The sequence below is a fragment of the Euleptes europaea genome, chromosome 6 (assembly GCF_029931775.1).
Source record: "Euleptes europaea isolate rEulEur1 chromosome 6, rEulEur1.hap1, whole genome shotgun sequence".
Taxonomy (NCBI): Eukaryota; Metazoa; Chordata; class Lepidosauria; order Squamata; family Sphaerodactylidae; genus Euleptes; species Euleptes europaea.
Window position 1 is genome coordinate 40,880,195 of NC_079317.1, and position 25,212 is coordinate 40,905,406.

The 25,212-nt window shown below is 42.8% G+C and overlaps 1 protein-coding gene across 2 annotated transcripts in view; it reads right to left on the reverse strand.

Annotated features, from left to right (window-relative positions):
• Positions 1-25,212, reverse strand: part of AKAP6 (A-kinase anchoring protein 6) — a 296,164-nt gene that overhangs the window by 97,049 nt on the left and 173,903 nt on the right. For both annotated transcript variants that reach the window (XM_056850738.1, XM_056850737.1), the window contains exon 8: positions 3,274-3,422. In XM_056850738.1, coding sequence (XP_056706716.1) covers positions 3,274-3,422 — 149 coding nt within the window. The remainder of the gene's footprint in view (positions 1-3,273; positions 3,423-25,212) is intronic.

Sequence of the window (25,212 nt, forward strand, 5' to 3'; positions counted from 1 at the left end):
GAGGGAAGGAAATCTCTCACATGGAGCAATGAGAAGTAAGCCAATTACAGAGCAGCATTTAAAGGGGTTCCTTGATTTGAGCTTGGGAGACTGTTTTTCTGTATTCATGCCTCCATTAGCACACAGTTTCGTCCCTGATCATTCAAGCCAATGCATACAGTTTCCCCCAACCCGGGTTACTTTAAAGTGTGATGAACCCAGGCCCAAACAGGGAGATCCAACCCATGCATAAAGACCTTTGTTTAGGATTGCATTGTTAATGAAACCTCATATACTTAACCAGAATAATTTTATAACATATGAATGATATATTAGGATATATTTTATCATATTTGCATATATTCAGATTTTTGGAGCTTTCTGTACTGTATACTAAAATATACCATGCCAGTGCAGGAGTCTTACTATAACAATTGCTTAATTATTCCTGGTAATTGTAGCTTTTTATTACCAAACTGGAGATTTGTACACAAATATTCACCATGCAAAACTTCTGTTATAATAATAAACAAAACTGGAATCCATATCTTGATTAATTTTTTGTGTTTTAATTTTTGTCTGGTGTCTTTATCTGGAGTAATTACAGATCCATAATAACATATTAATGTGACAAATTAACATGTTTTAATAGTAATGGATTCATAATATCCTTTCCTGTAACCTTTTCATATAATCCCCTTCTCTATCTACGTTTCCTGCCCACCTCCCTTCCATTCTATTTTCCATTCTCAAGCCTTCTTGTAAACCTAATGCATGAAAGTCAAAATAAAAACAAAGAAATATTGTTTCCTAATATGTCTGTACATATTTTAAAGATGAATTATTTTTGTACTGTGCAGATTCTGCCCACAACCTTGGACATAAGTCTGTTCAAACAAATTGTGAAAGAATCCTATTGGAAATCTTGTGCATTTGTGGTTTGTCAGGTAAACTTAACAGCTGATGAAATGTAATGGGACCTGACCTGGATAGTCCCAGGCTAGCCTAGCTGGGTTGGCCCTGGCTAGTATTTGGATGGGAAACTTCCAAGAAATACCAGAGTCCTGACACAGAGGCAGGCAATGGCCCACCACCTCTGAATGTCTCTTGTCTTGAAAACCCTATGGGGTCACCATAAGTCAGCTGTGACTAGAGTCATGCAGAGCTGTGGACTGTGAAGTTACACTTTAATAATCAAACTGCTGTATCACTTAAATGAAAAGAAGTTCCATGCACTTTCACAGCCATGTCATTTGGAACTTTTGATTGTGGCAGCACACTTTAATAATCAAAGCCTTGTGCCATTTAAATAATGAGAGCTGAATGTGCCAAAGCACTTTATGGTTTGAAATCTCAACCCCGTTTGAATAATGTAGTGCTTTGGAGATGGATTTTGTCTGAATTTCTAGAGCACGGAGTTAGTAGCAGGAAACATATATTTTATACTGCTCTACATTTCTTCCAATAAGATTACTCTTGAAATCTTAGTTTGCATTCTGCTTTACCAACTTCAGGGACCACTGTCCATATTGGCCAAGCTTTCACTAAGAATTAATTTCTGGAGAGTTTTCATTTTTAACATGCACCGAACAATAAATGAAGCTGAAAACACAGAGAATTATGAGAAAATTTAACTCATACAACCCCCCCCCCAAGGTTTGGATCCCATAAAGAACATGTGCAAGGACATTGTCAACATAGTTCTTTACCACCCTTTTCCTCTTCCCACTATAGATTCTTGTGTCTAGGAGTGTGAGCTTAAAAAAAATCATGCTAATTGGCAGGGGCATGCTTTTTGTTATCTCAAAGTTTGGGGAGTGTTGTTACTGGTTCAGAATTCCATTTCAGGTACATTGTTCGGACTGTAGAATTTTGGGACCATTATTATTACCATTTTCCCTTCACCCTCTCCCCAACGAGGCAGCAGGAGTGGGGAAGGGGAGAGAGGAAGTGCACCTCTGGGTGGCACACGTGCTTTTTAAATTTTGAAGGGCTGTTATTTGCTGTGGGCAGCCCTGGCCTCCACACTAGGGTTACCAAGTGCCAGGTGGTGGTGGGCAAACCCCCACCAATCCACCTGGCTGCCCACTGACCAGCTGAGGGTCAGCGGGCAACCCGTGCAGGTGGCAACACGTCACTTCCGGTTTACATCTGGAAGCGCCGAATCGCAAAGGGCCGTTTTCCACTCAAACTTCCAGACCTGGTCTCCGGAGTTTAAAGGGCCATTATTTTCAATGCTAAATAAATTTGGCCACTGGACTTCAGAGACCAGGTCTACCGCAAATTATTTAGAGCGGCCTGTAGGTGTTTGGCAGAGCATGTGGCCTTTAAAGTTTAAAGAGCCATTACTTTCAATGGGGGTAGACCTGGTCTCCAAAGTTTGCTGGAGATTTGAGAGGGATTGTCATTTGATTGTCATGTACAGCTTTTTTTAAAAAGACTGACATATGATATAACAGAAGAGGTGAACCATAAAAATAAAACATGCATCCCCCCCCCCAAGAATGTACTTCTCTCCACAAAAATGTCTACTAATTTTTTTTAGCTTGAGGAATAAAGTTGGTTCTTTCTTTTTATTAATCCACTGGCAAATGATTCCACACATTCAGAAATAAGCCATGCAACGAATAATTAATTTATGGAAGGCATGGCTGTAGGATCTTGCTGAGACCACTATATATGTCTTTCTCAACCGATTAGAAATATTCATGGAGGATAGGATTCAACGATGGGTATTGGCCATAAGAGCTAAAAATTAAACTTTCATATTCAAAGACAGCCTACTACTAATTTACTACCAGATGATGGGATCTCCAACATGCCTTAACTTTGAGTTCTTCAAGGACGTCACGCTAGCTGCTGCTAGAGAAGACAGAGCCTTGGTGTGATCCAGCAAGGCAAGCCTAACATTGGTTTATGTCCTTAAATAAACTGCTGATAAGGTACCTTGGGGATTCCAAAGAAACAAAGGACCAAGGCTCATACATAGTGAAAGCACTGTTTAAAACCATCTTAAAAAAAGAAGCAGCTGTGGTTAGGCATACCTTATAGTAATCAATCAACATATGGCTATGAGTTCATATACACACACATAAAACATTTTGGTGTGTATGTATGTGTGTGTATACAGGTGCAGGGAGGGAGAGAAAAAGAGGGAGAGAAGAATGCATGATTCCTTGTTTCTTGGCTTAGTTAAAAAAAAACCTTCCTAACACAGGAGCAAGGAAAAGAAGATCATGTTTTTTAAAAATACAGATCACTGAGAATAAAACAACAAAAAGAATAGTTTCCTACCCATTACTTCCCACTGTGTGAACTTTTGACATATCCGCAAACTCTTCCTTTCGCTTGCTACTGCTGTTGTACTGCTCGCTGTACAGCTTTAAGGACATCTGTTCAACAGCATCTCTTTGTGCTTCCAGATAGCAGAGCTGAACCTCAGCCTAGAGAAAGAAAACAATCAGAAATGAACCCTTTGTTTTAATTCACAAGGAACACATTAGGAACGGCTTTTTGTGTCCACAACAACTCAAGGGGGGGAATGTATGCATTCTCAAAGTTATCATAATATTATCGTGTGATTTAGTAAAATTGGAAATGCTCTTCTTTTCTCCAGGAACAGGACATCATCACATACCCAGTTCGATTTGGTTCCTAGGAAAAAGGCTGATGTGAAAAAGAAAAAAAAGTTGCTGAGGCAGCAGCTGATTGGGGCAGTGAAGACGCTGGCTCTGGCGCACCACTGCTGTCTCAGTGGGTGTTGGAAGGAGGAAGAGCACAGCTGCACGGATCCACTGCAAACTCTTTTATCCCTTCTGGAGCCCATCTTCAAAGAAAAGGGCCCACAGGGCAAAAATATATATGGAAAATGCACTTCTGTGCTTCAGCTCAATCATACGAATTGTGCCTACCCTATATTCCATACAATAGATGGATTAGCATTGCAACCACATATTATCTGAAACAGATTCCTTTTATCTCTTACACCTTGTGTAGTATATAAAACACTATGTTGAAGGTCCGTGCAGGAAGCTCCAGATATGCATCAGAATATTTTCCAATTGATGTGAATAAAAAACAAAGGCACTGATCACTCATTACCACACCAATTGACTTGCCAAAGATTAGCCAGCAACTTGCACATTAAAACAAGATGAAGCACACTGGCCCTCATGTTTTCTTTAAGAGTATTTCCTGGTCAAAGGAATGCTGAATCGTATTTGGCTTCAAAACCCACTGAATCGATACTTTATGCATTACAGCTGTGTTGATGAGCGGGATTCAAGAGCTCACAGTGCCAGAAGACATGGAGATAGATCTGGCTTTTTGTTGGGCTTGCCCCTGGTAGCCGAGAACAGTACAGAGGCAAAGTTGAGTTTCAGAACACTTTGGGGGCATGTTATTGTGTTCTGTCAGTATGTTCCACTGAAATGCAAATCTAGCAAAATAAAATTATAATGTGCTTTAAAAAGCAGCATCCCTTTCGTAATTCTATTTCCCCTTTATTAAGCTATTATATAAAGGAAGGGACGGCTCCTGCATCTAATGGAAAATGGAAAATGTTCTCAGAGGCTTAGAAAAGCTCAAACAGCTCCTATTATACAAGGCAGGGTCACGAGTGAGGAAGGAGGTCGTGAGTGTAGGCAGTCTCTAATAGTCTGTGTCATGTACAAAAGAGTGCTAAGGAATATTCTGCACAAACAGATAAATGAGATAAAGGTACAGGAAGAGAAATCTGCAAATGTGTAAATAGAAGAAATATATTGGCGTTAGTGTGGGGTGATGGTTTGTCATTATAAGAATGAGCTTTGGCAATCTTTGGACTTGCACACTTCCTCCTTGCCTCAGTAACAGTTCCCAAATTAATCATTTCCACGTTCATGGCAAACCATAGGCATACCCAAACCACAACCTATGATTACTTTTGTGTCCTCCAAACAAGGATTCCAAATAAGTTTTAAATTGGAGCTTGTGATTCAGATGAAAAAAAATATTTTGTAAAAACATAAGCAACCAATTTCTGAGTTTTTCTCAACATAAGAAAGGAGAAGGAAGGGGAAGAGAGTGTACAAGCCCCAAAATTCCAAAGACTTTAACCCCATATGCATGAATTGTGCCTACCCTCTATTCCATAAATTCCAATATGCATAAATAGCTTGGCGTTCACTGGGTTTGCCTTGTTCTCGAATATGTACTTTATTAGAATAACAACTGTAGATGTGAGTTCTGGCTGATGGCCTAGGCTCTAGACTTAATGACAATTATTCATCAATATTGTATGCTAATTTCAATCAAAAGCAATTGTGTTTAAAAGTGGCATCCATTATTTGGTTAAAAGAGGAAGCAGGAAATGCAGACCAAAAGTTACATGTATTATAAAGAACATTTCATCATGTCTTACCAGCAACCACAAACCTTAATTTTAAGAGAAGCAGTATAGAAATATGCAAATAAAAATTAGTGTTTCAATTTATTATTCTAATTTACTGCAACCTCTTGCATTTTTTATTAAGCAATAGTAGAACTAAATGGATCAGAGTATTGACAAATGTATTCTGAGGCTAGGCTAGGCACATGTCTACAAATTCCAGAAGAGTCCATTAATGAAAAAAAAGAAAGGCAGATGCTTCCTTAGCTGACCAGGTAATTTCTCTTCTGTAGGACACAAATGAAATTTCTTTATGAAAAGAATGTCTCACAATTACCAGTGTTTATTAATTTAATAGCTTTGAATATCTGGCATTGTTCTTAATATGACATTCAAGCTTTTGATTTACACTTATCAGAAAGCCAGTTAGCTGAATTTTTGTTTTAGTTATTGTCATTATAATTAACATGTTGAAAACTTTCCAAATGAAGCAACCTATAAAATAAACACAAAAACACTCTTCTCAAACTTATTTTCAGGTTTTTCTCATAACTGGGTGCCTTGAACTATGCATGTACCATGGATTGTTCAACTCTCTTGGTCAGGTGGAATTACCTCAACAATTATGAGAACTGGGAGACACACACACACACAAACACACACACAAAGCTTTCTCCTAGCTGCTTCTTGAAGTGGTCCGCATGCAAACCCAAACCTGATTCAAGAGTGTGAAGAGAAAAGAGTTTTTTCAGTCCAGCGTTCTGCTCTTCAGCAGCTAAATGGTTGAATGCATTAATAGGGAAATTCCATATCCTATGTTCCACTTTCATCATTTTTAAAGAAATTTAATAACTGCTATTTGAGTATGTGTACATCAGTTTTCACCTTTCTGGGTTTTTGGGAAGCACTGACTCATGGTCTCCAATTCTAAGGATAGACAGACATTTGCCTTTCAGACAAGGGATGCTAGCTCTGAGCTGGGAAATACCTGGAGATTTTGGGGGTGAAGCCTGAGGAGGGTGGGGTTTGGGAAGGAGAGGAACTTCAATGGGTTATAAAGCCATAGAATCCACCTTCCAAAGTGAGCATTTTCTCCAGGTGAACTGATCTCTGTGGCCTGGAGATAGTTGTAATCCCAGGAGATCTCCAGCCACCACCTGAAGGTTGGCAACCCTATATATACAGTATCTTGGACAATATATGCATTGAATTTCCTCTTCAGTAGTGACTGAGCCATTTGGGGTATAATATAACCCCCCACACACACACACACACACTTTACATGATGTGTGACTGCCCAAATATTTTTGTCTTTGCACACTTTTGCTCTAACATGGCTTGTTTTCCTATTTCTCATTTATAACACAGATACTTCCCTTGTTCAGTTCCACAACCCTACAAGTTAATCTATACCCATGTTGGCGAACCTATGGCACGCGTGCCACTTCCGGCACGCGTAGCCCTCTCTGCCGGCACGCGTGGGTGAGCTCCAAAAGGCCTCCTGGGTCGTCTGTGCCCCTCCCTCTCTCAGCTGAGCTCCCCCCCCCCCGCCTTGCGTGCGTCGGCGCGTCAGCTTCCTGCCTCGCACGCACGCGGCTGGCTTCTTCCTCTTCCCCCCCTCTTGCCCCACAACAGCTGATAAGCGGTGGGGAGGCCAGCAGCAACGAGGCAGGGCCTCCTCCTCTAGGCTCCAGCAGCAGCTCCTCCTCGCCGCCTTCCTCCTTCTTGTCCCCCTCAGGCGGCTCTCAGCAGTCCAGCTCCAGGCTGCCGCCGCCATCGTCCTCCTCCTCCTCAGGCGCCTCTCCCCCTGCCGTTTTTGCCTGCCTCCTCCTCCTCCTCCTCCTCCTCCGGCGCTCGCAGAGGGCCAGGCGGCTCCTCAACAGCCGCGCGTCCGCCGGAGAAATGCCTGCCATCTCCCGCCATCCTCTCCCACTCCCCCGTTCACGCTCGTCCCTGACTCCTGCGGTAAGCTTGTGGGGTAGCCGGAGCCACCCTCGAGTCCTCCAGCTTGGGTGTGGCTGCGTGGCCTCTGCCTTCTCCCTCCCCGCCCCCTAAGGTCGCCCGCAGGCTGGCGGGGTTGCAAGTGTTGGCGCGCTCGCCCTTGCTCTCGGCGCCCCCTCCTCCCCTGCCCCCGACAGCAGGTGCCCAATGCTGCCGTGCCAGGGCCCAACGTCTCCGCCGTCCCAGGCCGTCGCCTCGCCGCCTCCCCAGAGCTGCTGGTAAGGGGGGGAGAACTTCGGGTGTGCATCCTGGAGCAAGTCTTAGGTGGGGCTTGAGGCCCGACCCAGGACACTTTCTTCCTTCCTTCCATCCTTCCTTCCATCCTTCCTCCCTTTCATCCTTTCTTCCCCAGTTCCTTCCTTCTCTTTCCTTTTCCAGTTCTTTCCTACCTTCCTTCCCCTTTCTTTCTTTCTTTCTTTCTTTCTCTGTCCCTCCCACCTTTCTTTCTTCCTTCCTTTCCCAGTTCCTTCCTTTCTCCATCCCTCCCCCTTCCCCTACTAGGGCTGCCAACCTCCAGGTGGTGGCTGGAGACCTGGCAACCCTAGCAATAATGTCCAGTGGATGAGCAGAGGATGAGTCCTGGAGAGATGCATGCCAAATGCAAACTTTTACCTTTCAATAAAAAGTTGTTTGTATCATTGAAAGCTCTGTTATTGTGTTTTCTTTTAATGCAAAATATGTGAATGTATGAGTTGTTTTTTCTAAACTAAAATCTCAGTATTCAGGTTAAATTGCTGTATTGGCACTTGGTGATAAATAAGTGGGTTTTGGGTTGCAGTTTGGGCACTCAGGCTCTGAAAGGTTCGCCATCACTGATCTATACCATACAAAACGGCACACAGGAGAAATGTCCCACTTTGTCACTTGACAATATGTTTTCTCTCTGCATCAACTATTTTTATATGTAACTGTTGTCTTCAGCTACTGTAAACATTTTCAGCAGGCAAAAATCCAGACAGATGTGAGCATCACATAGATCTTTCTGATTTCTGTACAAAGTCATCTATCACACTGTTTGCTGTACTTAACGCTTCCCCTCCCTTTTGAACAGCTCGTATTCTACTGAAATCATTGCAATTCCAGAGCGACTTTGAAAACATTAAGTAGGTATTGATTACTTTAAAAAAAAATATTCTTCAGAGGCCACTGTAATAGACAAGAAAATTTGCACAACGAAACATAAGAAAAATCCACTGAATATCATTATTTTAGATTTTTTAAAACATGATGAAGACATTGTAGGTCATAAGATCTGCATCTTTATTTGTTCATAACAAAAATTTGCAATAGCATTCTGATAAAATTTGACATGATGTGTCAGTTCTTGTTTTATACTGCGTTCACGTATCAGTATTAATACATGCTTGACATTGGATGGTGTAAGAAGACTGTACAGAGGTTTTCGTGGTTCAAAATGTGGCAACTAGACAGCTAGCAGGTATGATTTATAGGGACCATATCTCACCAGTTTTAAAATCTTTACACTGCCTGCTGATTTGCTTCCGGGGAAAAATTCATAGTGCTAGTTTTATAAAGCCCTACCCAGCCTGAGACCAGGGTATCCTGAAACACTGCCTACTCCCAGATGAGGAGTAGCTGAGGTCAATCACCACCTGGCACCAAATCTGTGTTTTTTTAGGCACTAAGTCGCCTTACAAATATTTTAGGCCCTTACAGGTAATGCTGCTTTGGAAGGCAGATATCTTGAAGGCCATTGTGCTTCCAACTCATGATGAGGTTCAGCTGACCTTTGCTGACTTGGTTAATCACTTGGAGATTATACTGCAACCAACATAACTCCTGGAGAAACAAGTTAATGCAGCTGCAAAAAAAGCTTTCTTCCAACTCAGTCTAGGTTAGAAGATGGCCCCTTACCCTGACATGGCTGATCTGGCCACCTGGATCCACATCATCGGAATATTGAGACTAGACCAGTGCAATACATTCCAGGGGTGTGAAGCTCCCCCTCCCCAAACTCGGTATTTTTTGGATTCAAGTTTAATAAACCCAGAAATTTTGAAAAACCCGAAAAGCCGAATACAATGGATCAAGCTTTTCTGGAAAATTGAAAAAAAGGTGGGTTTATGAAACCCAGACCTGAAAAATACAGGCTCAGAGTTCAGATTTGAGCCGCTGGGGGGTTTAGATGAGTGTTGCTTGCTCGCTTCTGCCTCTTGGTACCCTGGGGTACAGATGGACGCAATCGGAGACTTGCTAGAAGCAGGGTCTGAAGGCTGTTCTGCAGCTCAGCACTTAGATCCCTGTCTCCAGCAGCTTCCATGTTCAGAGGCTGCAAGGGGCAGTAGTGGGCTACAGCACGGGAGTAAAGGGGGAGGGAGGGGTAAAATGGCAGAGGGGCCAAAGTGGCCCTGAATAGTGCAAAAATAAAAATCAGTATTATTCAGGATCCACTTTTTCGGCTCCCTTTAGCTGCTGCCATTTTTTTTACCGGTACCACACACACACACCCCGGGAAAATGCCAAAAAGGTTTTTTTGGTTTTTTTCCCCATTCAGCTTTAGTTGAATATACACCCCTAATACATACTACATAGGTCTGACCTTGGTCAGCTCAGAGACTACAGCTGCTGCAGAATGCTACAGCTCAGTTATTATCAAGAACTAGGCACAACATGCAGATTATTTCCATTCTGCAGTCGCTCCATTGGCTGTCCATCAGTTACTGGGTTCAATTCAAGGTATTGGCTGTCACATATAAAGCCCTTTATGGCCTTGTTCCCTCATATCTGTAGAACTGCCTCTCCTACTATGCTCTACCAGAAGAGCTTCACTCATCTGAGCAGGGCTTTCAGCAGGTGCCACTCTTCAAATAGGCAAAATCAACAACTGCCCAAACACTTGCATTCTCTGTTGTGGCTCCCTGTCTTATGGAATGGCCTGCTTGATGAGGTCAGAAAGGCTCCCACTCTCATGGCTTTCTGTAAGCTAGGCAAAACTGAATTTTTCCGGAGGGCCTTTTAATACAGTTAAATAAATTAATATAGTTGGTTATTAAACAATATGCTGTGATTTTAGAGCTCTTTTAATGCAGTTTTTAAGATTTTAAATATTTTATCCTGTTTTAATCTCAGTTTTATTGTTGCTGCTTTATATTTGATGTTTTATTGGTGATATTATACAACCATTTTATTGTTTTTGTATTGTAAGCCATCTTGAATACAGAGATAGGTTGTAATTATTTTAGCAAAATAAATACCTAATATACACAAGGATTGCTAATATGTTTTGACAATGCCCATCTGCTATGGTCGAAAAGCTTCAGCAAAGCTAACTAGTACATTTAGTTTTCAAGGATAATGGGATATGGTCTGGCATAATGTTCAATGCAAAATTTATAGCAAGTTAATAACTATACCCATGGGTGAAGCTAACAGCCTTGGTACATAAACGATCTTGTGTTTGAAGAATTGTTGAAGAACAAAGAACTGCGATTAAGTTCTTTGGTAGGCTGGTCTTCAGGATAACAATTTGAAAAATAATTGCCCCTCCCTTCCTTAGGACAGGTAGATGCATTATATTCAGGGTCCAGAATATATCACTGAAAGAGATTTTTGATACTCAGTGCCACTGATCCATGGGTGAAAGTTGCTCTTATACCCTTCTAGCTGTGAAAGTGATCTGGTCAAATAAATCTCACTAAAGGAAATGCTTTGTTCCACTAGTACCGACTTAAAATAAATAGATTTTGTTTTACATTTCTCTAACATCCTCTGAAAGCTTTGCCTAATCAACATTTTAGTGCAATAAATGCACAGTGGATGCTTATTTCTTGTAAGGGAACCAGGCAATGTTCATCCAGGTAGCAGCTAAGAGAAAATTATATTATCTCACAGGATTCAAACCACAGTGCTGGCATGTAATAGTAAGTTTAATGTGTTTGTACAAATGTGACACATACCATACAAATGTGACACATACCATAACATTACTCTCTACTTATCACTTGTCTACTCTGACTGGTAGCGGCTCTCTAGGCGGCCTTTTAGATCATATACTACCTGATCCTTTTAATTGGAGATGGTATTGAACCTTGAACCTTCTGCATACAAAACATATGCTTGGCCACTTAGCCACAGCTACTTCCTGTAGCAGGATGGCAGCCTTTGGGCAAAGATCATGTCTGGTGCACCATTCTAGGCCAAATGTTTGGAAGGCCCATATTCAAATTCAGACATGAAGCTTACTGACTGGGTGTTGGCAAATCATTGTGTCTTCTCCTATGCATACTGCATGACTATTAATGGCAAAGGAAGGAAGGTAGGGGAGATATCAAAGCAACAAATTAAAAAATCTTACAGGAACATAAGAACCAGTTTGTCTGAATGCTGTTCCTTCAAGAAATTCCTCTGACAACCAGGCTGTCCCACAAAGATGAGCTCAAGCTGTGAGAATATTATCATCCAGCCAGCAGATCTCCTTTTTGTAACACCTGAAAGTGCTTCCTCATTAGAAGCTTGCAAACTACTTCATCACCTTTCCCTCCCTCACAGGTTTTTCTTTGGTTCTTAGAAAATGTATCATTGGAACATCTAGCTGGCTGTACTCCTTGTAGGGTCCAAGACCACTTTAAGAAAACAGAACCGTTCTACATACCAACTGTTTGTATTGTTGAGTGGTCAGCTTCTCCGCTGCTGCTGAATTCCTGGCAATTTGCATACCATTAAAGCATTAGCCATAATGTTTGGAAATTTTAATTTTAAAGCTGTGCTATTAAAGATGTTTGTGGAATTGTAAGCATCTATGACAGCTGGGAAATTTGTTAACACACTGATAGTTACACTATTTGTGCGTTACTTTGGAAGGTAGTAAACAAAATCCCTTTCTACAGCAAGGAATGAGATTTTAATGCAAGAGGAGGTGTTTTAAAAACAAATTTTATCACTGCAGTGCAGTAATGAAGCCAGCCTGTCTTTTTATTTTCAATATTTTGCACTCAATAAAATATAACTTTAATGCATTTATTTACTTATTTTTGGCCTGGAGTGCAGTTTTATGCTGGTGAATGAAACTAGAGAATCATGCAAGTTTTATGTAATTCTAAACACATTATGCTTGTTTTCTTATTTTTTCTTGGCATCACACTATGTGTGGTATAAACAACCTGCATAGGGTTGCCAGGTCCATCTTTGCTACTGGTGGGAGGTTTTTGGGGTGGAGCCTGAGGAGGGCGGGATTTGGGGAGGAGTGGGACTTCAATGCCTAGAGTCCAATTGCCAAAGCAGCCATTTTCTCCAGGTGAACTGATCTCTATCGGCTGGATATCAGTTGTAATAGCAGGAGATCTCCAGCTAGTACCTGGAAGTTGGCAACCCTGAACCTGAATGTTCATTTCCCCTTTCCCATAACAAAAACAAGAACACAATATGGTATAATGGGAAGATAGAATCCTTTCTTTTCTTACTTGGTCAGTGTCACGAAACTGAATCTCTTAGTACAATTTCTTGTTCTCTTTTAAAAACATCAGTTCAGGCTTGGGCCTACAAAGAGAAAGTTTAAGATGGAAAATAACGGGGCTGCGCTTGAGATTCAACAAGCTGTGACCTTTTGTAACTGAGATAAGGTTCCAGGTGCTGGGAGGAGGCAATCTAGACTCCCTAGTCTCTAAGGCGAAGAACTGTGGTGCCACGTTCCAAACCAATTAGCCACATTCTATTCAATTAGTGACAATTATGAGCCTTGTCACTTCTGAAAAATGGGAAGGGCTTAGCCTGCAGATGGGCCCTCAACATTCCATCATACTCTGACCCTTTTGGTCATCTGGTTACCAACAGGATTACATAATTAATTGACATCCTGACCCACGGATCTGATTGGCCAAGAGCTCAGGCCAACTCAGATCCTATGGCCATGAAAGTTTAGCATTTCCAGCCTGCCTTTGTTCTTGGTGCTTAAGTTATGGTTCCTTGATCCAACTTTGGACCCTGTGATTGCTTTATGGGCCAGACACCCTGTCTGTCTATGCTGACTCTGGAAAGAGTGGGCTTTGATTGCTGGAAGATTTCAGCTAGAACGGAACATCTGTTGTTCTGAACTAATGTTCTTACTGTGTATTTAGTCCTGACTGGTTTAGCTTTTGTTGTTTTAATACCTCACTGCACACTGTTCTTATTAGAAGTATTCTTGCACAATTTTAATATATCACTCTAATTATACTTTGTGGTGTTTTGTCTTCAGGTGGCTTCAATCTATTTCCAGTGGCTAGACTAACATGGCTACACCTACCAGGTTAATTGTTTTGTGAAACTCATGCTGCAAGTGGTCTACCTTGCAGAGGTGACTTTCTTAACTTTAATCCCAGAAAGATTGGAAGCTTGCCCCTTGGCTTCTGGCTGTTTGGGTAGGGCAAAGGGGCTGGCGGCAGCTACTAAGACTGAGGTGTAAGGACTCATACCCCAGAGTTTTATAATTTTGTGTTTTGCTGGCCCATCCCAAGAGAACTCCCTTGGACTTGGGGATGTTCTCAACAGTCTGAAATACCCATGTACCCATGTCTGAAATATGTATAATGGTGAAAATGACTCTTACTAAGTTACCATAGTACATGAACTGCCACAGTTACTTAGGAATTATATCACACAGTAATCCTTAGGTAATGCCAGAAAGGAAGGAACAAAGAAGGAACAAGAATTGCTTTACATACGTATAACAGCAACTTAGTTATCAAAACAGTAGTGAACAAGCATGACTTTATTGAGTTCTTTTTAAAAATTTAGCCTCCTAAGGTCCTAATAGTTTTTTTTCCTAGGGTTCAGGAATGCACAGTAACACTCAGCCCAGTGCCAATATCCTTATTTCAAAGAGAATCATTCAAGCCGACATCCACCCTCTCAAGAATCTTGACTTTAAGCTGCTAATGCAGAATAAAAATCAATATATATTTTGATCATCTGATGAATATTTACTTCTTTCTTTAACGTTTGGGGATTTCAAAATGAAAACTGCTGAATCAAGTCATTTTATTTTTTCTGTGTTTGTGCCAACACCAATTTACTACCCTCCAGAAAGTTCCTGAACAAGACATCCCATGGGGCATACTGGTTGGTTTTTCCTGTCAGTCATAACAGGGTGCCAGCAGGGAGCCATAATCATTTCCCTTTCATACTCTTAGTGCTCGGAAGAGGTGTAGCTTGATTTACTTCCCCAGAAAAAGTAAACTTATTTAGACATGCTGTCAAATGCCTGTTCCATTTGGAGTGTTGCTGGGTCTGAACTGATACCACCTATTAAAAGTTAAATGGTTGTTTTGGGCTCCCACAAGAAACAGAATATAAAGCTTAGTTTCAACACAAGGAAATCCTGGGGAGACTAAGAAAACAAAGTGAGTTAAAAATGCACTTATCTCCCTAGATTTTTCTGAAAAATGACAGTCAAATTCTAGCTGACTGCTGCAATAAGCCCCAAGACTTCACAATGTTACAGAGTAAGAAAAGATATTAGGCAATAGACATGTTTCTCCAAAAAGCTTAGCAATTAAGATGCAACTTCAGCTGGATGTTGGTTTTATAAGAAATATATGCTCATTTTTAATATAATGGGTTTTAAAAATGTATATTTAACATTGACCAAAATCCAGTGTCTCCAGACACTTTTTTTTTTTGAAAAAATATATCCTTGAAGCTTAAAAAGAACTGGATTGGTTTAACAAAAACTGTAAGAGCAAGCAATTTTGGTCTTACTGACTCAGTGGAAGGGGTTTAAATTAAACAGCAATTTTGTTGGTTTCTCCTTATAAATTAAATAAAAGTGGCAGCAGATGACTTACAGAAGGCTGATATCTGCTAGTACAGTTATGAGACATTATGCAAACAGATGTTTTAAATAAAATAAAATATTTAGATTGCTGAATACAAAGACAATTATAGAATGTCTTTGTTAAATTACATTTTTCATTTTTTTGGTAAGGGGGCAGGGAGACAAAGGGGGGAAAAGAATTGTCCTGGAAACAGAACCAACAGGAAATGATCCTATATCTAAAACAGCTGGAGACTCTAGCTAATATAAATTTACTTGAAAATAAAAATGCTTTATGCCTCTAGAGACAGGCTGTAACATGCAGTAAAATAAAAGATGAGAATATAAATGTATTGTTAAATCCTTACTTTATGCCTACGTATTGTATTGGGATGGGATGCCCTATCGTACAGAAGCAAGTTAAAGGCAGGTTTTAAAAAAACAATTAAAGTATGTAACAAATCTGAGAGAAGGATAAAAGATGTTTTATAACAATCCCCCCGCCGCAAAAAAGGAAAAAAATCCTGACAATTTTTTATCTCCTTTCAAATAAGTTTAGTCTAGCAGTGATGGTAATATGATACCACTTCTGTTGCATTATCTAGATAGACCAAATCTAATGGGAACCTTTTATCTCTTCACTTATTTTTGATTCATATAATTTTCTGTATACCTACGAGGTAAACACAGCTAAAGAATCACATTATTATTAAAATTCTCATAACTAGGAATCCAAATATTTCCTTTTCTGGGACTTACAGCCCCATCCTAAGGGGTTTTTTTCTGTGTCTGTCTGGTGGGCTTGGGGATGGCGACTTTTGAGCGGCTCGCTGCCAAGCGCAGCAAGTCAAAAATGCTATTTAAAAAACCCAACAACTGTGAAATCACTCCATAGGGCTTCATGGGGCTACACCATCAATTTTGCAGGCGCAAGTTGGCGACTGCAAAAGGGGGCATTCCCAGGGTGAAAGGGCTTAGGGAGCTGACAAGACAGCTCTGCCCCTAGGAACACCCCCTTTGACGCCCTGCACCAGAGCTATCCTCCTGCAGCGCCTGTGGTGGCACCCAGGCGAGGTGCTGCTGCACTGCTCCCCACCGCCGTTGTAAGTGACCTTGTGCTATTTTAGCTTATATTCTAATAGAAAAAAGATCAAGTTAATTCATGCCATAGTATTCCCTATTACTATGTATGGGTGTGAATTGATTCATAGGGTTGCCATGAGTCAGAAGCAACTTGATGGCACTTAACATACAAATAAAGCAAAGTTGGCCAAGTCTTTGGATACTTAAATCCAGTGACTGGAGCTGTGAACCTGAAAAAGGCCCCAGGTTTGCATAAAAATCTGAAATCTAAAACGAGCCTTGGATACGTACCGTGAAGGCTCCTTCTGCTCTGAGATACGAAGGGCATCTATGATTGGTGTTTCGGCTTCTCTCACTTCGGGAGGCAGGACCAAAAAGATTTTCACTCCCACTTCCTGTTTCCTGGGATCGCCCCCTTCTCTCCAGTTCAAGACTTTCCGAGAATTTCCGGGCTCAAACGAAAACTCCCCAGGAAGGAAGTAGACTCATAAAATGTAAAGGTGTTAATATCTATCGTCAATGTAACAGATGAGGAACAGTAACACGGAAAGGAACAGTGCAAACAGTTGAGTAACAGTCATAACATATAAACTTAGCTGGTAAAGGAATAATACCCTCAGGGAAGAGGAATAGTAAGAGGAAGCTAACTCATTTATTGAGGTTAGTTTAAGGTCACTTGGAAAAGAACTAATGATAACCTCCTTAGCCTGTCCAGGACGTGTTGAGCGGGGAGATGCCCTTCGTATCTCAGAGCAGAAGGAGCCTTCACGGTACGTATCCAAGGCTCGTTCTCGCTCTGAGAGAGAAGGGCATCTATGATTGGGACATACCAGAGCTGTCCCGAAAGGGTGGGATTAGACGTCCTGCAATACACTCTGAAGGACCCGTCTGCCAAAGGCGGCGTCCGACGAAGCGTATAGATTTAGCTTGTAGTGTCTGACGAACGTGGATATGGAAGTCCACGTTGCAGCCCTACAAATTTCTTCGATTGGGGCCCTACGGTCGAATGCGGTAGAGGTGGCCGCACTCCTCACTGAATGGGCAGTAATTCTGGAAGGGACTGGCAGATTACTGTGAGAGTAGGCAAGAGAGATACATTTAGTGATGGTTCTACTAACCGCTGCCCGGGACATGGGTTTTCCCTGATTAGGCTGGGTGAGGTTGATGAAGAGTGACTCTGAATTCCTAATGGGACCAGTACGTCTAATGTAAATCCGCAGGGCTCGCCTCAAATCTAGGGAATGCCATTCCTTTTCTTTTTGAGTTTTGGGATTGGGGCAGAAGGAGGGTAGCACTAACTCCTGCTCCCTATGAAACTTGGAGCTAATCTTTGGACAAAAGGAAGGGTCCGGCCTTAAGACTACTTTATCGGCGTGAAAAGTACAGAGCCCCAGTCTTATGGACAGGGCACTAAGTTCTGAAACCCTACGGGCTGATGTAACTGCTGTCAAAAATAGGGTTTTCATTCGCAGCCAACTGAGGTCTACTCGTCGGAGAGGCTCAAAAGGTGGTTTGGTTAAGGCAGTTAGGATGGTATGCAAGCTCCATGTCGGAAACCTATGGATTACCGGCGGGGATACCAGGGAGACTCCCTTCAGGAAGGCCTTGACGTGAGGGTGCTTGGTGATCGGAAACCCTGAGACCTTGGGAACTATGGTGGCAATCGCCGCTAGTTGTCTGCGAAGTGTGGACACTTTCAATCCCTGTTTGCGACCATCCTGCAAGAACTGAAGAATATGAGTTATACGTGGTTTCAGGGGGTTGATCTTTTTACGACGACACCATCTTGCGAAGGCTTTCCACGACGTGTTGTATATCCTGATAGTGGAAGGTTTGCGGGACGCCAAAATGGTTTCGGTAATTTCTGCGTAGTAGCCTAGGGCTAGGAACCGGTCCCTTTCAATACCCAGGCGGTCAGATGGTACCATCCTGGGTTGGGATGGAGGATTGGACCTTGAAGGAGAAGGTCTTCTCTGTTCGGTAACTTCCAAGGTTCCTGGGTGGACAATTCCATCAGGACTGGAAACCATGGACGACGAGGCCAGTAAGGAGCTATTAGAATCACTGATGCCTGAAGATCCCGTATGCGGCGTAACACTCGTGGAATCAGAGGGAACGGAGGGAAGGCATACAGGAGTCCCTCGGGCCAAGGGGCTATCAGAGCGTCTGTCTGTTCTGCCCCGCGCTGTTTGTATCGTGTGAAGAATCTTGTTAGTTTTTGATTTCCTTGGGCTGCGAACAGGTCCACTGTTGGTTGCCCGAACCGTTGGGAGAACTGCTGGAATACCTCTTGATGGAGTGACCATTCGGCTTCGTTCAGGGTTTCTCTGCTTAACCAATCTGCCTGCACATTCAGGGTCCCCTGAATGTGTTCTGCTGAGATGAATGACAGGTTGGCTTCGGCCCAGAGCATCAGTGATCTGGCCTCCCTGCTGAGTGCCATGGAGCGAGAACCCCCCTGTTTGTTGATGTGGGCCTTTGTGGCCACATTGTCCGTTCTGACCAGGAGGTTCGCGCCCCTGATCTGTGGTTTGAAGAATTTCAACGCCTTTAGAACCGCTCTGGTCTCGAGGACATTGATGTGTAGTCTTTTCTCTCGAGCGTTCCATACTCCCTGTGCCGGTCTGCCCATGAGTGTGGCTCCCCAACCTGAGAGACAGGCGTCGGTGAAGATCTCCGTCGGTGTAGGTCTGATGAATAGAAGACCCTTGGACAGGGACATGGGATCCGACCACCAAACCAGGCTGGATTTCACTTGATCCGGGATGGTCAAGTTCCTGTCTCTTTTCCGCGCAATGTCCTGTTGGTACATGTTGAGAAAGTTCTGGAGTGGTCGGGCGTGTAACCTCGCCCATTGAACTGAAGGAATGCAGGATATCATTAGGCCCTGAAACTTGGCCAATGACATGAGACGAGAAGACTTGGCGATGATCGTCTTTTTGGCAAGTGTGCAGATTTGTGCAACCTTGTCCTCCGGCAATATGAGTAGGTTGCTGGTCGTGTCGATATACACCCCTAGATGGCGAATGCGCAGGGAGGGGGAGAGATGGCTTTTGGCGATGTTTGTCAGGAAACCGTGGTCTGTCAGTATTTTTAGGACAACGGACGTGTGGTCCAGGCTCTGTTGTTTCGAGGCAGCACATATGAGGAGATCGTCCAGATATGGATAGATTCTTATCCCAAGAGAGAAAAACTCTAAAAGGGGTAAAACACACAGGGGATGACACACAGAGGTAAGGGTAGGGGAGGGGGTAAGAGTAGAGAGTACAATAGGAAACCTTTCCAAAGCTGAGCAGAGAGCTGCAAAAATACAAGCTCTCCCAATAGCGAGGCAGGAAAGAACTGGAGAGAAGGGGGCGATCCCAGGAAACAGGAAGTGGGAGTGAAAATCTTTTTAGGTCCTGCCTCCCGAAGTGAGCGAAGCCGAAACACCAATCATAGATGCCCTTCTCTCTCAGAGCGAGAAGCAATAACAACACACACACACACACACACACACATTGGGGAGTTCAAAAAAGCCGAAAATGATGAAAGGAGCACCTGTAGCTTTAAGCAACATATTCCTTCTATGGCGGCGGCTGCTAGGCAACCACAGATTCTGGGACTGGTTCTGTCAGTAAAAGGCTGGGGGAGGTGCAGGACTCTTTCCAGGCCTATTTTAATCTTTAAGGGAGGACTCATTGGGTTCAGGCCTGGCTAGGGTTGCCAGCTCCAGATTGGGAAATTTCTGGAGCTTTTGCAGTGGAGCCTGAGAAGGGCAGGGTTTGGGGAGGGAAGAGGCCTCAACTGGATATAATGCCATAGACTCCACCCTCCAAAGCAGCCATTTCCTCCAGGGGAACTAAGGTTGCCAGATGGGGGCTGGACATCACTCAGAATTACAACTGATCTCTCAATGACAGAGATCAGTTACCCTGGAGCTGCTTTGATGGGAGGATTCCATGGCATTATACCCTTCTGAGGTCACTTCCCTCCCCAAACCTTGCCTCCCAAGGCTTCACCTCCAAATCTACAGGAATTTCCCAACCTGGAGCTGCCAACTCTAAAAAAGAAGCAGGAAAAGGGGAGAGGCTTTGGGAGCTTTCAGAAAAGGCAAAGAGTAGGGTTGCCAGGTGCCCGCTAGTGGCGGGCAATCCCCCGGCCATTTACCCCTTTGCCTGCCGACCACCTGAGGGTCAGTGGGCAAACGTGCACTTGCACATGCATACCACGCGCGGCACTTCAGTTTAGAACCGGAAGTTCCGCCTCGCGAGGAGCCTTATACCTCTTTGTTTGAATGGTAAAGGGCCACTTCTAAACCGGAAGTGTCGTGTGTGTGTCGGGAACAGCCTCCCACCAGAGGAGAGGCATGACCTGGCAACCCTAGGAAAGAGGAAATACTGGGGGAGGGGGCAGTTGAGACCCCCACGTTCTTGCGGGTTCCCACTTGTATATACATGTTTACCCATGTTAAGCCCAATACTACCAAAAGACAAGATTTTCCACTGTTCTACAGAAATGTATGATAATTCAGCCTTGCTAGGTGCACTGATAAAATTTGCTAGAACAGTCCTAATTTTCCAGTCTGTGTTTAATCCAAGATGACTCTATGTTAAAATTCAGTGTTACTACAAGTTCCTGGAGTCATCATTCTTCAGAGTTCCCTCCCCAGAACTCCTGGGAGGTAAATCTCTAAGGAAGGGTTTTTGATGCATTTTGTCTCTCAGGCACATAAATACCAAGGCCCCATACAGTGCACAGCCTGCCGCTTCACACAAGATAACTGCTGAAGTACGTTTTGATATCTTGATAATATATTGCAGTACAGTTTTGTATTTAAAGAGTATCTTTCACCAAAAGGACAAGCACTCTCATTTTTAAACTAGTGCAAGGCAGGCTATAACTGTATGTAGGAGGTAAAATATTGGGGGCTGGGAGAGAAAACAGGCACAAACAGTGACCTCTGGTGTGAGCACAGGGGTGTGATAGCTATATTTAGTTTTACTCTGTCTAATACCTCCAAGGTTTCGACAAGTGTCTTCCAAACAAAATTTAAAATACACAATATACACAATAAACCTAGACTACTACACAAATGAAGCAAGCAAACAGCCATCAAATTAACAATCCAGACTTTAGTTGAAATCATCAGAAGGAAGCACAAACATATTTAGATCTCACCAAAAGTCTGGGCAATAAAAATAAATTTCAGCCGGTGCCTGTGTCTCAACAGAGTTGCCAAGAGAATGAGTACAAGGAGAGAATTCTATGGAGCCACCCATCTCATCTCCCAAAATACAGACATACAGAGTTTTTAAAATCTGTGAAATATTGTAAGGAAGGACTTAGATCCCATATCTTCTTTCCAATTCTGCTCCTCTTTGTCACTTATGTAGGCATTCATCTGAGCACATTCCTCTTGTACTAGGTACTTTCAGCTCCTTGAAAAACAGGGGACAGACTTGTGGGGACAGACTTGTCTAATGCCCGAGGAACGTGTGCTCCACAATGAAGGGTAGTCTCTGAAGCTGAGGAAGACGAGAGCACATAGAAATATGGTACAAGATCCAGACCTATGAATTAACTTTAACCACATGGGAGCAGTTCCTAAATGCGGCCTTCAAGTCTCAAGAGCTTCAGAGACAGTATAGTATGTATTGTATGGCTAGCGGGGAAAAAACACTTTTCTTTAGTTTATTGATGTCGTTGCCCCAGCTGGAATAGTTTTCTGTACAAAAGAGAGTCCCTGTCACAGTTCCCCTCACCACCTGTAACAGCACCTTTAGCAGTGGAGTGTTTGGGAAAGAGCTTTGATATTTCTCTCTTCCTTCTTAGTTTGTTTAGGTGTACCACAGATTGCTTCCTTTCTCTGACAATGCTGTTGGGAAAATGGAATAGAAAAGGCCGAGAAAAGGTTCCCCCTCCCTTTCTTTGAATACAACAGCAGATAACAAAGGATCGCAAAGGAAGGAACATTCACTCATTTAAAGTAGGCTCAGAATGAGGAGGATATGCTTGGAACTGGTGAGAAAGGACAAACTTTAAGAATATGTATATTATATCATGATACAGACTCAGTATATTTACATTATATTGGAAGAATATTAAAGATTAAGATCTCCCATGGAATTTAAAAGCCTCTTGTAATCAAAACAGAAATAACATGTCCCAAAAATAACATCCCCCCAAAATTGCCCAATTGAATAAAGGTAATAAGAACACATTTTCACCTTTCCACGGCTCCCGGGGGGGGGGGGCATTTTTGGAGGTAGAGGTCCCAAAATTTCAGTGTAGCTTCAGGGGACCCTTCTTGCAAGAACCCCAAAGTTTTGTGAAGATTGGGCCAGGGCCCCCCGAGTTATGGGGCCCGGAAGGGGTCCCCCCATCTGCCCATTGGAATAAAGCCATTAAAAGGGATGTACTAAAACAAATGACAAGTCAGCCCATTGGAAGCAATGGGAGAGGCTGCCCAGCCCATTGAAGATAATGGGAGAGGGGAATGGGGGCTGACTTGCATTGACTCCACTGAAATACATTACAGGGGATGTACTAAAATGAATGACAGTATAGCCCATTCGAAACATCAGAAGCGGCTGCACAGCCCATTGGAAACAATAGGAACCAGCCAGAGAGAGACTCACTGAGCCATAGTTAACTCCACACGAAGTTGGCAACCGGTGAAAACAGTAGAAAGCACAGTTCCACACAGAGGCAATCAAGCCCACCCCCCAGAAGAACAGGTAAACCCACCCCCTTTGGCTTCCCCCCTCACACACACGCGCCCGCACACACACACACACACACACACACACACAGAATCTCCCCTCCCCCACATACACACACACAGTAAAAAAATTATAGAGAATTATAGAGAAAAGCCCCCAAATGGGTCTTACTGTGGATGTCTTCTTCTCTTCCATCAGGAGCTGAGACTGGGAGTCAGGACTCAGGAGTAATCCAATACGATTCTAGCAGACTCTCACACACATACTCTCTGGCATGGGAGGTTTTGCCTTGGATTTGCCGCTCTCTAGATGCACATTAAGGATTGCCTGCTCCCATTCATTCCAATTGGTGGATAGGGGGACCCATAACTCGGGATTAATTGCCTTTTAGTCAGACCCCCGGCTGGGGTAATGGTATGGCCCAACACAAATGTGTTTTTAAAGGCTGTATTCCAATGGGCAGATGGGTGGGGGCCCATATTCAGGACCCCCTGACCCAATCTTCACAAAACTTGGGGGTTCTTGCAAGAAGGGTCCCCTCAAGCTACACTGAAAATGTGGGACCTCTACTTCCAAAGATGCCCCCCCCGGAGCCGCAGAAAGCCGCTAATATGTTTGTAATGGCTTTATTGCAATGGGCAGATGAGGGAACCCCTTCTGGGCCCCATAACCCGGGACCCCCTGACCCAAACTTCACAAAACTTGGCGGTTCTTGCAAGAAGGGTCCCCTCAAGCTACACTGAAAGTTTGGGACCTCTACCTCCAAACATGCCCCCCCAGAGCCGCAGAAAGGCACTAATGTACATATGCACCCCCCCACGGGGATCTCTCTCTCACACAAACAGACACTCTCTCTTTCTCTCCCTGGGCCATGCAGCAGCTGGGCTCATGCACTCAACCACTACTGATTGGCCAGAAGAAGACCCGGCTTGGCCACCATTGGCTGCAGGAGAATGCTGCTAGTTGCTTACTAACTGACGGTTATGCTGCTGATTCAGAGCCCCCGAATTTGCCAAATTTATTCAGCGATCGCCCCGAACTCGCCGAATTCGGCTCGTTGTTTTCCCGCCTTTTTAAAAATTTGGTTCCATCCGAACTGAAAACCGCCGAATTGGGGGAAATCGGCTGTTTTTCAGTTCAGGACGAACCGAATTGACAGCCCTAAAAGCAATGCAAATATTTGAAAGTCTTGTGACATCTTAAAGATAAACACGTTTCACATGCAAATATTGTGATTCAGACAGTCTTTCGCCCCCTTTATCTAATTTTGCTGGGAGTGGGTCACAGTTCCCACAAAGTGATGAGACTAAACAATGGGGATGGGGAATTCTCCCAAAGGCCACGAGGAATCAGTAGAAGGCTGCAATAAGCTCATGGTCCTTTTTTGTGCAATTACAAATTAGGATTACACTTTTGGCTTTGTTAAAAGGAAAACTGGCATACTGAACTCTGTCAAAGATTCAGCTTTTTGAACTGATGAATGACTTGGCACCCAAAATCCCATATACATTTATGTGAAAGTAAGGTCCATTGATTTTATTCTTAACCATTAAATGTCTCATATTGCTCTGTATGTCACAGAACTCTCATCACCATCTACGCCAATGAAATATTTAACATCCCTATTGAAACACTCATTGAGATGGCTATAGCCCTAGATGATATTCACATGCAAGTATTATGGCCTTCACCTACTGACTGTGAAAGCTTTCGCAACCCTACTAATTGAACCGACCAATTCTGCAGTGCTACATGTGATTTGTGATATTATGCCTTTAAGTGTGTTATTTAAGTTTGCAATGCAGTTAATTGAAACCCTACTAGATGCAAATCAAAAGTTTCAGCCTTAATTGAGATATTTTGAAAATTGAACCCATTGCTTCAGGCAGGTGCTACATGAGATTCCATTAATATAGGTAATTAACATTAGCCTCTGCTTTAATTAACATGCACACTTTAATTAGTAAAGCATTAACCAACATTAAAAAATCTGATCTTCATGCATCACAAAACCCGCAAAGTTATGACTTCTATGTTATTTTTTTCCCCAAGGCTGTAAATCACACTGCACATTGACAGTTTTAAGAAGTATTTTATTAAATAAATAAGTTACTCAAAATCCCTCAAATAGATCTTATGCACAGTAATAAACAGTTTTAAGAATTTGATATTACATGGTTATAATTAAATATTCAGCCTATTGAGAACTTCGATGTTTTCGCAAGTTATGTTCATCTTATCATGTACAATCTTCTGAGCTACATGGAAATCATCAGCGGCTACCTTAACATTTGTGTGATTAAGAATTCTATGTAACTTAAATATCT